A 13,652-nucleotide genomic window follows, 5' to 3' on the forward strand; every position below is an offset into this window, starting at 1 on the left:
GAGGTGCCTCTTAAATGTGTGGGGAAAATACTGATTTGTCCAGACATGGTCAACGCTGGCCCACGGTGCGTTTGATAGTAGCGAAACGTGATGTAGCACAACGATGGGGAGCGACAGACGTGCCAACAAAGGCACAATGGTGCCTCAACATGGACAGGGTTATAGTGACAGAAAGGGCGGTGTACTCTCGGAGGGCCTGTCCGGGGAAATGGAACAAAATCTGGACCAAGTGGAACGTGTACAGAGGGGAGATATGTGATCCCCTACCGGAAGACGATCAGGACATGTCGGATGAAGACGGGGAACAGGTATAGCGGACCTCACAGAGTCCAAAGGGAAGGGTGGCCTTGGCACTTGGGAGAATCTAGGATTCTACAGGATAGACTTGAGTGTTACATGAGAGGGGGAACCAGGGGAACTCCGTCCGGGGGACCATGACCACTCCCACTGTAAGGTTTTAGCGTAGGGTTGGGAGACTCGGGTGGAGGTGACACTGGGTAGACCCTTCTTTACTAGCTTAATGCGACCGATAACCAGCAACGCATGACCGCAATGTGATTCCTCAAGTTTCTTTTGTTTGTTGTTGTTATTGCAAAATTAGAAAACCAAGAACCGGCATTTATTGGCAGAATACTGAAGATACGGTACCTCTTACTTAATGCAGTTATGAGGATTGTTAAAAGAATAACACCCGGATTCCAGATTGATGTTACTGCATGATGTTTGCAAGAATGTGATGGCGGCCAGCCCTAAGGGTTGTAGGCCTACGGCTGTGTAAACTTAAAGGTGCAATAAAGGTTTTGGAAAAAAAAAGAAAAAAAGAAACATTAATTCTCGGAATTCCGGTCTGCCGATATTACCTTGACCTAAAAAGGACCCACACCAATTTTTTTATAAAAAATGCTTTTTTCAAGATTTATTTTAAGACCAAGAAATGTGTAAATAGGTATGTATGTTTTTCATAAGAAATACTTCCACTTTAATTTTCAGGTCAGCAATGTTAACCTATGGGAGGAAAACAAGAATGTGGTTTTGCTGATAAGTATACAACTTATATTCTCGGTTTTTAGGATGAAGGATCTGCACCAGGCAAGGTTCAGGTAATTAGCAAATCTGCACCTCCAGCGGCACAGGAGTGCTGGGTGCAGGATTCAAATTCAGAATCTGGCACCAGTGGAGAAAGGGGGTAATCGGAGACATGCTGTTCACAGGTGAGTAAAGTGGTTTGGTAATCCAGGCTCTAGGGGTTAAGGTAAGCACAACTAGGGTGTCAGCAAGGCAGCACCAAACTTACACGCTCAGCGGCACCGGGCCGGCTTGGTGCAGAGTGCCAAAACAGTATCGGGCACCCTATTGCAAACCAATGGAGGAGATCGGTTTTAAAGAAAGGATGCAGGCTCACGCCAGGAGGCTAGAGAAGAAAACACACAGCTGCACAAGTAAGTAGATCGGTTCGGTGACATCGGGACACCATTGGTCAGGCTTCCCAAACCCATGGGGCTTCCGGTGCAGGATTGTCCTAAGGAGTCAGAAAAATCTTACCAGGCAGGTCGTGGTCAGGGGGTCTTTGAGTTGAGGCTGCAGGCATCGAGGTGAAGTCTTCCTGGGAACAGCCCATGCTGTGCTTTTTCTCAGAAGCGCTGGGGAACATTTACAGGACCAGTGGTCCACTTGAACTCTAGTTGTGGGCGTCTGGTGCAGAGGTGGGTCCGGTGGTGGTTTCACGGTTCCTTGGGGCAGAGATCTTTGTTCCTTAAAGTTGGTTGCTTCTGGACATGTCCGCTGTCCACAGGAGTTCTTGATCTTTGTTGCAGGCAGGCAGTCCTCCCAAGGCTTTGGAGGTCGCTTGGCTGCAGGAAGTGTTGTGTTTTAGTGCAAGTTCGTCGAGGGCCGCAGACAGGCTGGAAGGACTAGGATCAAGTCAATTTGTTTCTGGTCTCCGAGAGCAGGGGCTCTTAACCCATGGGTCTAGAAAAATATCTGATGGTGGATGGCTGCCTAAAGCCGCCGATCATAGGCCACACCAGGGTTGGTAGGTTTTCAGGGGACACCTCTGAGTTTCCCTCTGAGTACATGTTTCAATAAATCAAACACTGGCATCAGTGTGGGTTTATTAAGAAGAGGAGTTTGGTAGCAAACACTCCTGGGCTTCGTAAAGCCATCATGGTGCTGGGGAATCTGTGTTTTTAACCCATGTGCTATCTGTTGGAGTTGGCCCTTTTGCAGGGTCATCCCTGAGCTTTTTGCCTTCCTCCTATGTTCTTTCTGACCTGTTGTTGGCTATTTTATGACTCTGGGCACTTTACCACTGCTGATCAGTGCTAAAGTGCATATGCTCGCCCTACTGTAAATTAATTATTAATTAGTGATTCCATGATTGACTATTGGGTTTACTTGTCAGACCCTAGTACAGTGCACTGAGTGTGCCCAGAGCGTGTAAATCCAAATGGTGCTAGTGGGCTTGCAGCACTGGTTGTGCCACCCACAGAAGCGGCCTTGTAAAATGTGTCTACGGTCTTCCATTGCAGAGTCTGCGTGCAGTCTGGTACTGTCATGCTGGCTGGGCATGTGCACCCACTGGCTAGTCCCTAAACCTTCCCTTTTTTTCATATCAGTCACCCCTATGGTAGGCCCACGGACAGGGTGCATTGTAGGTATAAGGTTAGACAAGCCCTGATGTGTGTGGCATGTCCTAATAGTGAATTACAGCCATTTTTGTTTTTCACTATTGCAAGGCTACCTGTTCTCCATAGGCCAGAATGGGCTGTTAGAATTATTACACTTTATAATCCTAACCGACTCAGAAAACATGGTAGAAATTCGAGTTTAGTGTGCGTGGACTCAGAATAATAAAATACATCTTTTAGTGAAGGATATTTTAATATTCTGTGTTTGCAAATACCACTTTTAGAAAGTAGGTATTTGCCTGCCTAACCATTTAAGCCTGCCTCTGCGAGGTTGTGTATTCCTTTGTCTGGTTTTGTGAGTGACAGGGCTGGGGGATTCCAAGAGACAGGCTGGGGCAGCCCGGTGGTGAATAGGGAGCTCGGCATCTAGATTGGAGGGAGGAGTTGTACCTGGGACCTGAATAGGGCTGGGCCTTCCCTCTACAATGCCTGCTGCACCCCCTGTGGTGCGTCTGATGTCTCTGCCCTGCACACTGAAAGAAAAGAAGGAAGACTGTCAACAAAGTTCTCCAGGCTGTACTTGCCTTCCACAATGCTGGCTCCACCTCCTGTGGGGCGTCTGATGTTCCTGCCCTGCACTGTGAAAGGAAAGGAGAAGTCTGGTAAACAGAGTACTTCAGAACTGGTTTTGACTGGGCACAGGCCCCTCTCCCCTCAGAGAACACAGGATTTTGGGGTATAAGTATTGGGACCCTGATCCCATGAAAGTAGATCACTTCTGGACTTTGAAGATGAAACCTCTGCTGAGGAGAGGAACCTAAAGAAACTATTCCCAAGCTGAAGTGCTGCTTGGGAGATTGGCAGTCAGGCAACCCCTTCAGGCCAAAGAGAGGAGAAAGAACTTTGTTGACTTTACTTTCAACTTGGGCAAAAGATCTCCAAGGGCTTGGAAGAGAGCTTGACCCCGGACCCAAGTCCCAGGACCAGTGGACTTCAGCCTTTGTGAATTGCTGCTGGAAACGCTGTTTCAGTGGCTACAGCAGCAGGGAGCTGTGACCGACTCTCACGACCGGCCCGGTGTCCTGTAGGCACCGCATCAAGCAACGTCCGCCTCGAACAATGCAAGCTCTGAGCTCACCGACTCAGTCCTGACGCTGTCACCGAGCCGTTACCTGCACCGCAACTGGTGGACACCGCGACGTGCTATGCCTTGCTACGCCGATTCGTACTGGTCTGACCGACACGGTCAATGCTGCTGACTCAGAGTCCCTTGAACGCACCGGAGTTGGGCACCGCCTTGTATGCGACACACCGCCCGACTCGCACCACTGTCCGGACTGATCGGCGCCAGCTCCCGAACTCCGGCTCTGTCGCCGCACCGCACGCTGCATGCACCGTCTCGCCCTGCAACGCACGCCTTGGATCAACGACTCTGTCAACGGGCCGCTGCCTGAACCGTATCGAGGGACAATGCGTCCTGCAACGCTTTATTTTCTGCACTGCGACGAGCACCGGAACCGACTCGCACATCCGTGCCGGCCGCCTCAAGTAAAAGGTACTGTGACTGAGTCTGTCGACATTTGAGTGGGCCCGTACCGACGCGGTCTGCTGAATTTGTTAGACTCTGTGTTTTTTCAACAACGCTGTAGCCGGACCAGGCTACCGACTCGCATAGAATCTTGATTTAAGCCTTTTCAACCAGAACTCTTGAATTCTAATAGTACTGTGGATTATTTTTGTCGTTATTGGTCTTGTGGTAACTCTATATAAAAGATACGTATTTTTTATATAAAACCTTGTGTGGTGTTCATTTGTAGTGTTGTCACTGGGTTAGTGTAGTCACAAATGCTTAACTTACAACGCCTCTGAGATAAAGCCTTGCTTCTCGTGCCAAGCTACCAAGGGGGTGAGCAGGGGTTATTTTTGGAGTGTAATCCCCTTTTCCTGCCTAGAGGAGAGGGTCCCTATTTGTCACAAGTACCTATCTGTGCCAACTAGAGACCCCCAATTCAAACATCTATATCTTTACTGGCGCTTAAAATATTAAGACTAGACTCAAATATTGTGGGGGCATATCTGCTCATGCAGTTATGCCCACACCTGAGATATAGTTCACCCTGCCTTGGGTCTTGAAAGGCCTGCTAGAGGGGTGACTTACTGTAGGAAGCTGGCTCTGTATATACTATACCAAAATGAGGTAGTGTGTACAGAGTCCAGTGGAACCCCAACGGAGGGCAGAGGTCAAAGTAGATGGTACATTACTCTCTATTTGTGGTAGTGTGGGCGATCAGTACACCTTTGTCAGAGGATAGTGTTGAGCATTTGTTGTATTCACTCAGGCAGAAAATGATGTTACACACTCAGACTGAACTCAGACCCATTTGCTTGTATAAAAATATTATTTATATAACAACAGAAACTGCTGATTTAAGTAGCATTTAAGGAGCAATGTCACCAAGAAAGAAAAGAAGGAAGACTGTCAACAAAGTTCTCCAGGCTGTGTTTTCCTTCCACAATGCTGGCTCCACCTCCTGTGGGGCGTCTGATGTTCCTGCCCTGCACTGTGAAAGGAAAGGAGAAGTCTGGTAAACAGAGTACTTCAGAACTGGTTTTGACTGGGCACAGGCCCCTCTTCCCCTCAGAGAACAAAGGATTTTGGGGTATAAGTATTGGGATCCTGATCCCATGAAAGTAGATCACTTCTGGACTTAGAAGATGAAACCAATGTCACCATGAAAGCCCGCCTCCTGCCACCCCCAACCCGTGCACCGCATTACCCACTAAAACATTGTATTGGCATAAAAACATATGAGCATATCTCCTAATTGGTCTATCCACATCTCCAAGAGAGGATTCACTAAATAGTAAGTCTGTCTATCGGGTCTGACTCTACTTGTGATGATAGTATGGAGAGGTCTATGCCACGATAGGCAGCCCACGCCTTCCAGATCTTCCAATGCTTCCGCGGGCAACCCTGGGCTTAAAACACCGCCACTTAAGCCAACATACATTTGTCCAAAGCGGATTTCCAGGCCCCCACCCCCGGGGGGGAAGAGGACTTCCACTGTTGCGCTATGTCTCGCTTGGCCAAAGTGAGTCCCACCAATGTCGTCCGTGCTATGGAGAAGAGTCAGTCGAGGGTCAGCAGGAAAGTCCCATCCCAGCACCCGCCCCAGGCAAGAAAACACATGTTGTAGGGCCGTGCATCCCCAGACAGTGTGCAGAAAAGTGCCGTCGGCAGAGTGTCATCTAAGGCAGGCAGGGGACAGGATAGCTCCCATCTTCCAGAGTCGGAGGCGGGTGTATTACACCCGGTGTAAGTACTTAAACTGGATTAAACGGTACCTAGAGGACACCGCGGAGCCTCTGGGGCTGGCGAGGGCCTCCGTCCAGTCGTCATCTAAAAGGGTCGGCATATCTGCCTCCCATGCTGCTCTCGTCCGATGCAGGTTTGTCTTAGAATGGGTAGTCAATGTCTGGTAAAGTTGGCGAATTTTATGTTCCCCGAGGTCCCCCATCAACAGCCTACCCTCCAACGGATGGAATTCTGGCAATGTCGTCAGGTCCTTGATCAGGGGGGACAGGGCGTGGCGAAGCTGAAGGTATTTGTGAAATTGAGATTTGTGTAAGTCAAACTCCTCCTGCAGCCGTTGGAAGGATTTAAGTGTGGGCCCACGCATTACATCCCCCAGAGTCGAAATTCCTATATCATCCCATTTGCGGAACCCGGGCAGGGTCGCGACCGGCCGGAGGTATGTGCCCCGCCAGAGGGGGGTCTCGCACGTAAGCATGCCTCACCAACCCAGGGTCCTAGAGGCACTCCGCCATATCTGTATCACTGTGCGGCAGGCCGGGGGAAGGGCCCCCAGAGTAGAGTTACTATACAGGAGATCGAGCAGAGGGCTACCTCGAAAAAGATTCTCTCCACCGCGTACGCCGGGTCGTTATGTGGGTTGTATCACCAGTCATTAATGACGAGCAGCTGGGATGCCCAGTAGTAGGACCGTACATCCGCCGCTGCAATGCCCCCACAGTATGTAGCCACCCAAACCGCCCCGCCACCCCAGAGGAAGCTATTTAGAAGCGCGTTCACTTGGCGGAACCATGATGCCGGGTTGGACATGGGTAGTTTTGCAGTCTATATAGCAACCTTGGCAGGGACACCATTTTAAAAATCGTGGACCTGCCATTGAGGGACAGGGGAAGATGGGACCATACCGTCGTCTCATCCCGAACAACCGGAAGCAGAGGTGCAATGTTAAGCGACCACGCCACCGTAGGGCATCTGGTAATGTGGACTCCAAGATATCTAAACCCCTCCCGTGCTATGACCAGCTGCGAGGCCCAGTCTTGACTACCTGCTCGCCGCAGATAGGAAAGAGCATTGACTTGGATGGGTTAGCGTGGAGCCCCGTCGTCTCACCAAACACCCGTAGAATTTCTAATACTCTCGGGCCGGTGACCCACGGATCCGAGAAGAAGAAAAGCTCGTCGTCCGCATATAGTGCAATTTTGTCTACACATTCCGGGGACCAAACCAGGCCTCCATATTCAGAAATATCATTTTGATCTCATGCTCCAATATTGAGTTCAGAGAGACTTTTATTTATGAGTTAAATACCTCTGTGCACCACATAGGGGCATAAATCTGAGTGGAGCACTACTCATTATCAGACGCTGCTATCTTCACTGTGATAATAACGCAAAATAGTCATAGCCTTTCCTTAACTTTAAAAGGGAAACGCAGCATTTATTTATTGCAGTTGTTGTTTAAAAGTGAACTTAAGGCTGGGAGCTACTTCTAAAGGTTTCTGTGAACTACTGGTACCTCGCTGTAGGAAGCTGGCTCTACATATGGAATTTCCACTAGGTGGATATACTGTGCACAGAGTCCAGTGGTTCTCCTAAAGTATACAGGGCTCAATGTAAAAACCAAAGAGCTCTATTTGTGGTAGTGTGGGCGAGCAGATTTAGGCCTAACACTGAGGAGTGTAAGACATTCAGTGCGCGAGTGATCAGTAAAAGACACACGACTCAAGAAGGAGATACTTTGTATTTTATTTTTTAAGACCAAGATCTTCGCAATAAGGTAAGCACGTTTTTAAATAAAAATACTTTTCTCTTTGTAAAATTGGCACTTAGAAACTTTCAGCACAGTTGAATATTATCCTATGGGGAAAACAATATTGCGGTTAAACAGGTAAGTAATGCACTTACCAATCCAGTCTTCGGGACCAAAGTTCGGCAAGTGTCAGGTGAGTACTAAAACTGCACCACCAATGGCACAGGGAGGGCTGGGTGCAGAGGTCCCAATCTGAGTTTGGCCCAATGCGTTCCAATGGAGACGGGGAGTGCCTGGAGCCATACTGCTTGCAGGTGAGTAGATCGGTTGCAGGGGTCAAGATTTGGGGTTTAGGTTAAGCTCAGGACGTCGGGCACCTAATGCTTCTCAATGGGGGTTCTTCTTTTGGCAAACAGGCTTCAGGCATGGCACTGGAGGTTGCAGAAGGGAGACCAATGACAACAGAGGTAAGTAGAGATAGGGAGGTTGTAGGGGCACCAAGAGCCAGGGGCTTCGAGTGCAGGGGTGCCTTTTGTCATCGGAGTCGTCTTACCGGATCCGGTTGCTGTCTGGGGGAGCCTCTGGATTCACACTGCAGGTGCTGCTGTGGATATCAGGAGAGGTCCATAAATGCTGGGTACAAGGTCAGGATCTATAGGGAGACTTCACTCCATAGGTGAGCGGCTCGGACTCTGGCCCTGGGCGTCCGGTGCAGTGTGGGCAGGGATCACGGTTTCAGCTGGATCTGGTGCCCTTGGAGTCTATTTCTATTGGAAGGTCTGCTGTCCACGGGAGATATGAGTCTTTTTCGAAGGCAACAGTCCTCCCAGGGTTTTCAAAGGTTTCTAGCTGCAAGCCTGATCGCAGGTTCGCAGAAGCTGGAGACAGGCCGGTAGGGCTGGGGCCAAGGCAGTCCTAGTCTTGATTCTTCTCTGAATAATTGTCTTGTTGCTTCTTAGGTTGTTGAAGATCTAGTTCCTAGGTCTGGTGGAGCCACCTTAATACTAGTTTTCAGGGCCTTTTAGGGGAGTAGCAGGTAAGACCAATGGACATCTTACCCGGAGTGATTACACCCTCTATTATGTCACCCTCCTGTGGGAGGGAGTATAGAACTAGCCTGGAGTCTCCCCATCTTGAAGATGGCAAGGACTGAAAGATGTGCTTCACCTCGCCCACCTTAGGGGTGAAGTTAGCATGGGCGGGCGCCTCCTATTCTCCTAAGTATTCCTGCTGGTTTCCCAACCAAAGTGGGGGGGTAAACCAGGGGACCCTCTTCAGCTCCCAGGTACCACTTATTAGGGACATACAAGGGGCAGAAGTACCAATTGGGGATATGTTTTTAGGGAAGAAGCACTGGTAGGGGACCTGGGTGCCAGGGCCCTGTGCACTGCAATTGAAACCACTGGTTTACTGAACTACTATAGAGAGAATCTATCCGTTAATAGTGTTTGTTATTGGAGCTGGCTGTTGCTGTCCAAAGGTGTCTATTGAATTCACTTGATATCACTTATACACAGATGAAGTACTCTTTTCTTTATTCCACTGGACATTAACCTCCTCCCGCCATCTGTTGTTTCTCGACACCTCTTTTCCCCAGTGTTTCTTGAACCCCACCCCTAACTGTATTTAGATATATTGCACAGCAGCTTGGGCTGCTGTGCAACCTGTTTTAAAACAGAAAAAATGATATGACGCGGTCTTACCTGGCTGCGTCATACCACTTACATTTTTTTTACTTAAAGCCATGTTGCACATCTGTTCGGCTTTGCAATACTTTTTTCCCATGTTGCTTGGGGCTGCCCGGGAATAAGGGAATTTTGGGAGCAAGGGATTTAAGCTACAGCTAACATGATTGATCAATCCCTATTTAGACCCAGTTAGATTGCAATACTCTGTAAATTAACGAAATTCCAGATGACAAAAACCTGCCTCTTAATTTGGCACAAATTTTGCTGAAAAGGGCAGAAGGTTGCTATTAACGAAGCATTGGTCATCCAGCAATTTGGCGTGAATGATTAACTTTACAATGCACTATAAATGGAGCAGTTTTGTAGAAATTGGGAAAAACTAAAACAATTTCCATAACGTGTGTCTAGGTATATGGAAAGAAATTCAATAGGGAATTTCAAAGTTTCTGAAGTAGATGGTTGGGTACAGTGTTGTGTACCCTGGACTTTCAAGTAATGTAAATGAGACTGGACCATCAACCTTCATTGCCGGTGTGTTGAGACTGAAGTATTGTTGCCCACATTGGCTATTGTTAACTCTTATGATCTAGTTTACTGTTAAGACATTCTGAACCAATGAAAGTAAGAGTGATACAGAACTCGGATTACAAGTAAATAGCTTTCCATTTTTCATTGCTGGAACTTCGTTATTAGCTATAAGCATATGACCACAATAGCAAACCCATCCTACTAGATAGATGCAGGAGAAACCCCAGAATGGTAAGCAACTACAAAGAGGGATATGTTAACTAAATAGATTTGTCAAAGAAAAGTGGTTTGCTTTAGTGTCAGCTCTGGAGCCTGAATCCAAAATGTAGTTAGAAGCTGGTTATAGCTTTGAAAGCAATGGTAGCATTTCTTAATAAAGCTTAAGTGGTCCCTTTATCAAGTAAAGACTTGTTAGCTTTCTGGTAACACAAAGTTTTGTAAAACAAAATCCCCGGGAAATGCATTGCTTAGATGTGGGCAGGACCGATTTAAATAGGACCGTTATTGACAAACACATATATATATATATATATATATATATATTTTTTTTTTCAATCTTTCTTTACTTTCCCTAGTTTTATCTGAATTCAAACAACCCACTCTTACAGCATGTGCATTGAACTTTCTGCTGGAGAGGTTAGGTTTAAAACAAAAAAAAAGACACGGTCGAAATGTAACTCCCCTAAATGTATTACACCTAATATAGAACTATTTGAGAGATGATGTCACAGCTGATTGGTGAAATTGTCAGCACTTATGTATTTAGTAGTATTCAAATTTCTACAGTTTGGTGATTGGACATTTTAATGGAAATCGTATGTTTTTTTGTCTTAACCCAGAAATGGCGCAGGAGGAAATGGAGGTGGATTTTAGTCCCTTATATAGTTCGGTTCGTTTGGATATTCCAGGGCCATACTCAGGCCGCATTGATTCCACATCCCACTTGCCATCATCCTATTTGGCGCCTCATTTACGCGCACAATCAAACCCACATGTGCACCCCATCTTGCCTGACAGCGCAGTGGAGAACCAGAACATTGATGACGATGTCATTGTGGTGGATCCTGTCCAGGCACAAGTTCAGCCTGTAGACGTGCAGCTTTTGGTTGCGGCAGTACAACAGATCGGAGAGAGGCGTATCCTAAGGGTGCGGCAGCAGGCTTCAGAAAGAAGAAATGGCCAGCAGCAAAGGACCACCATGTCTAGGAGGCCTGTGGACAGGTAAGTGAGCACAGTGGTGTAATTATTTTTGAGTACTGCAGTTTTTATGGTGTGGCTTTTTTTGTTGTTTATGTTGATACTTTACATCTTCTACAGCTGTGGATTGTAACATTTAAAAAAATTCATTAAATAATCTCCGTTCTGGCCGATCCATTTTCATGGATTTTTTAAGAGCCTAATGGATTTAGAGAGGAGGTCAAACTGTTTGTACTTGAGCATGTGCATGTTCTATCTGTATGGCTTGGAGGTCTTCAAATATTTTAATGCTCTGTACCCCCGTTGTGTAAAAAGTGATCCTTTATCAGAAATGTGTGTGAATGGGAACGTAGAGGGTTATGTGGAACCCCGCCTCCCCCGTTCCTTGACACCTGCCTCCAGCCAGGACATTAGTGATGTTACTAATGGCACATTTCAGAGTTACTTTTATCTTCCTTTGTTTCTTTGTACAGTTCACTTATCTAGTTCAGTGTTAATTTAGAAGAAAACCTGACATCTTACACATAAATCACAATAGTGCAGTACGATTAGCGCATGAGATAAACCTTTACACCAGGACCTATACAAAGTCACAAACAAAACATTTACACTTCAAAAATTTGGAAAGTCACAGTAATCATACCCCCTAGTGTCCAGCAAATAAAAATCTCCTAATCAAAGAGCTCACACGCAGGATAATTCATAACACCACAAAAATCTCTACATATCAAAATCTCATACTATAGGTACCACAATGCATGTCAGTCCACACTACAATCCAACACATATATTTGCCCTGTTGATAGTTTCCTTTGCTCATTCACACAAGAGCATTGTAAATAATCCAATTTGGGTAGACCATAGGAACCAGAAGTATAGACAGAAATCCAAGGTATGTGAAGTTTTGTCTCTAGATCTTCTCTGGTCTGTTTTCTGCCTTGCTGAATTCCCTACCAAAACTGTTGATGCTATCTTATCAGATAATCTAAGGTAAATCACCCAAGCAGGATCAGGGTCGGTGTTAACCTCAAGAACACGTGAGGGAGTGTATCCCGACAAATAAGAGATTGACAACAATCTAAATCAGTATAATTGATTAAAGAAGCTATAAGTCAAAAGTCTCCAGTCCAGTAAAAAGTACTAATCATGAAGGTTTATTGAATAATTAAAATGGAAAACAAAAGACAAAAATATAATGGTAAATAAGTATAGGTTATTGCCATAAGACTTAGTTAGATGTAGGAAAGAGAATGACATGAACTCAAGTCTCCGAGCAATTGTGAGAGCATACAATTAGACCACATTGAGGCCGCACCGGTGAGCTGCTTCTGCCAGCCAATGCGGTTAAGAGATTGGTGCCACGTGTCCAATACCACATTGGTAGCTGGAGGGAGGGCATGAGAAGTGGCACGGCCATAAAAGTATGTATATAATGGTATGTCCCCCAGGAGCCATCTCTCTAAGTTATATGCTGGATCATTCCCCGGGATATACCACCAATCATTGAGTACTTGCAGGTGGCAGGCCGCATAGTACGGCAGTGGAGAGAAAGCAAGTGCGAAGATCCAGCCTAACTGCTCCCCCCATCTGTCCCCCCCCCCCCCACCCCCCCCCCGGAACTCCTTCCACATCAAATTGATCTGGCTAGACCACAACTGTGGGATGGGATACGGATAATTCTGCATTTGGCATAGGAGCTTAGGGAGACAAATTATCTTAAAGATTGCTGAGCGACCAAGTAGGGATAGGGGCAGCCCTGCCAAGGACCTCAGTTCCATTTTCATATTAGCGAGAACCCCGTCTATGTTTCTTATACGGGGTACCTCCGGCCTGTCTGTAACCTAGACCCCCAGATATTGTATACCACCCCACGTCTGGGAGAGGTCAGTGGCCCAACTATAATCATCTGAGGACCCACGGAGTGGCCATAATATGGATTTATTCACATTCATTATACGCATAATTTGAAGGATACGGTGGCCAGAGCTGAAGAGGACATCAGCAGCATATAGGGCCAACCGATCAGACAACCCGACGGATAGTTCAAAGCCCCGGATCTGTGCGTCTATACGATCCCAGGCCGCAAGTGGCTCAATGGCTAACGCAAACAACAAGAGTGAGAGTGGACACCCCTGTCTAGTGCCTGACTGATTGGAAATGATGCAGTGATAATACCAGCTATGCGCACTGACTCCGTCAAACCATGATACAGCATTTATATGTATAATATGAACTTTGGGCCAAAATTGAGGCGATCCAACAGGATGAGTAAATAAGTCCAGCTGCCAGAATCGAAAAACATGTCTGTGTCTGCCAGTAAGAGGGCTAATGGACGATTAAGACGATCCACAGCATCTATTGCATTATGTACCTGGCGTATGTTGTGTCTCGTGGCGCATCAGGGCATACAGCTCGCGTAGTCCGGGTGGATTAGGTCCGGAGATGCGCCAGCAATCTAGTCCCAAGTGCTTTAGCCAAAAGCTTAGCCTCGACATTCAAGAGAGATTGGCCTATAGGAGGCATGAAGGTCCCAAGGGCGCCCCTGTTTAT

General features: G+C 46.9%; 1 protein-coding gene across 1 annotated transcript in view; it reads left to right on the forward strand.

Annotated features, from left to right (window-relative positions):
- Positions 1-13,652, forward strand: part of RFWD3 (ring finger and WD repeat domain 3) — a 243,098-nt gene that overhangs the window by 26,747 nt on the left and 202,699 nt on the right. Inside the window, exon 2 of the mRNA XM_078671496.1 lies at positions 10,745-11,126. Coding sequence (XP_078527622.1) covers positions 10,747-11,126 — 380 coding nt within the window. The 5' untranslated portion in view covers positions 10,745-10,746. The remainder of the gene's footprint in view (positions 1-10,744; positions 11,127-13,652) is intronic.

This window comes from Lissotriton helveticus, chromosome 12, assembly GCF_964261635.1.
Source record: "Lissotriton helveticus chromosome 12, aLisHel1.1, whole genome shotgun sequence".
In the NCBI taxonomy this organism is placed as follows: domain Eukaryota; kingdom Metazoa; phylum Chordata; class Amphibia; order Caudata; family Salamandridae; genus Lissotriton; species Lissotriton helveticus.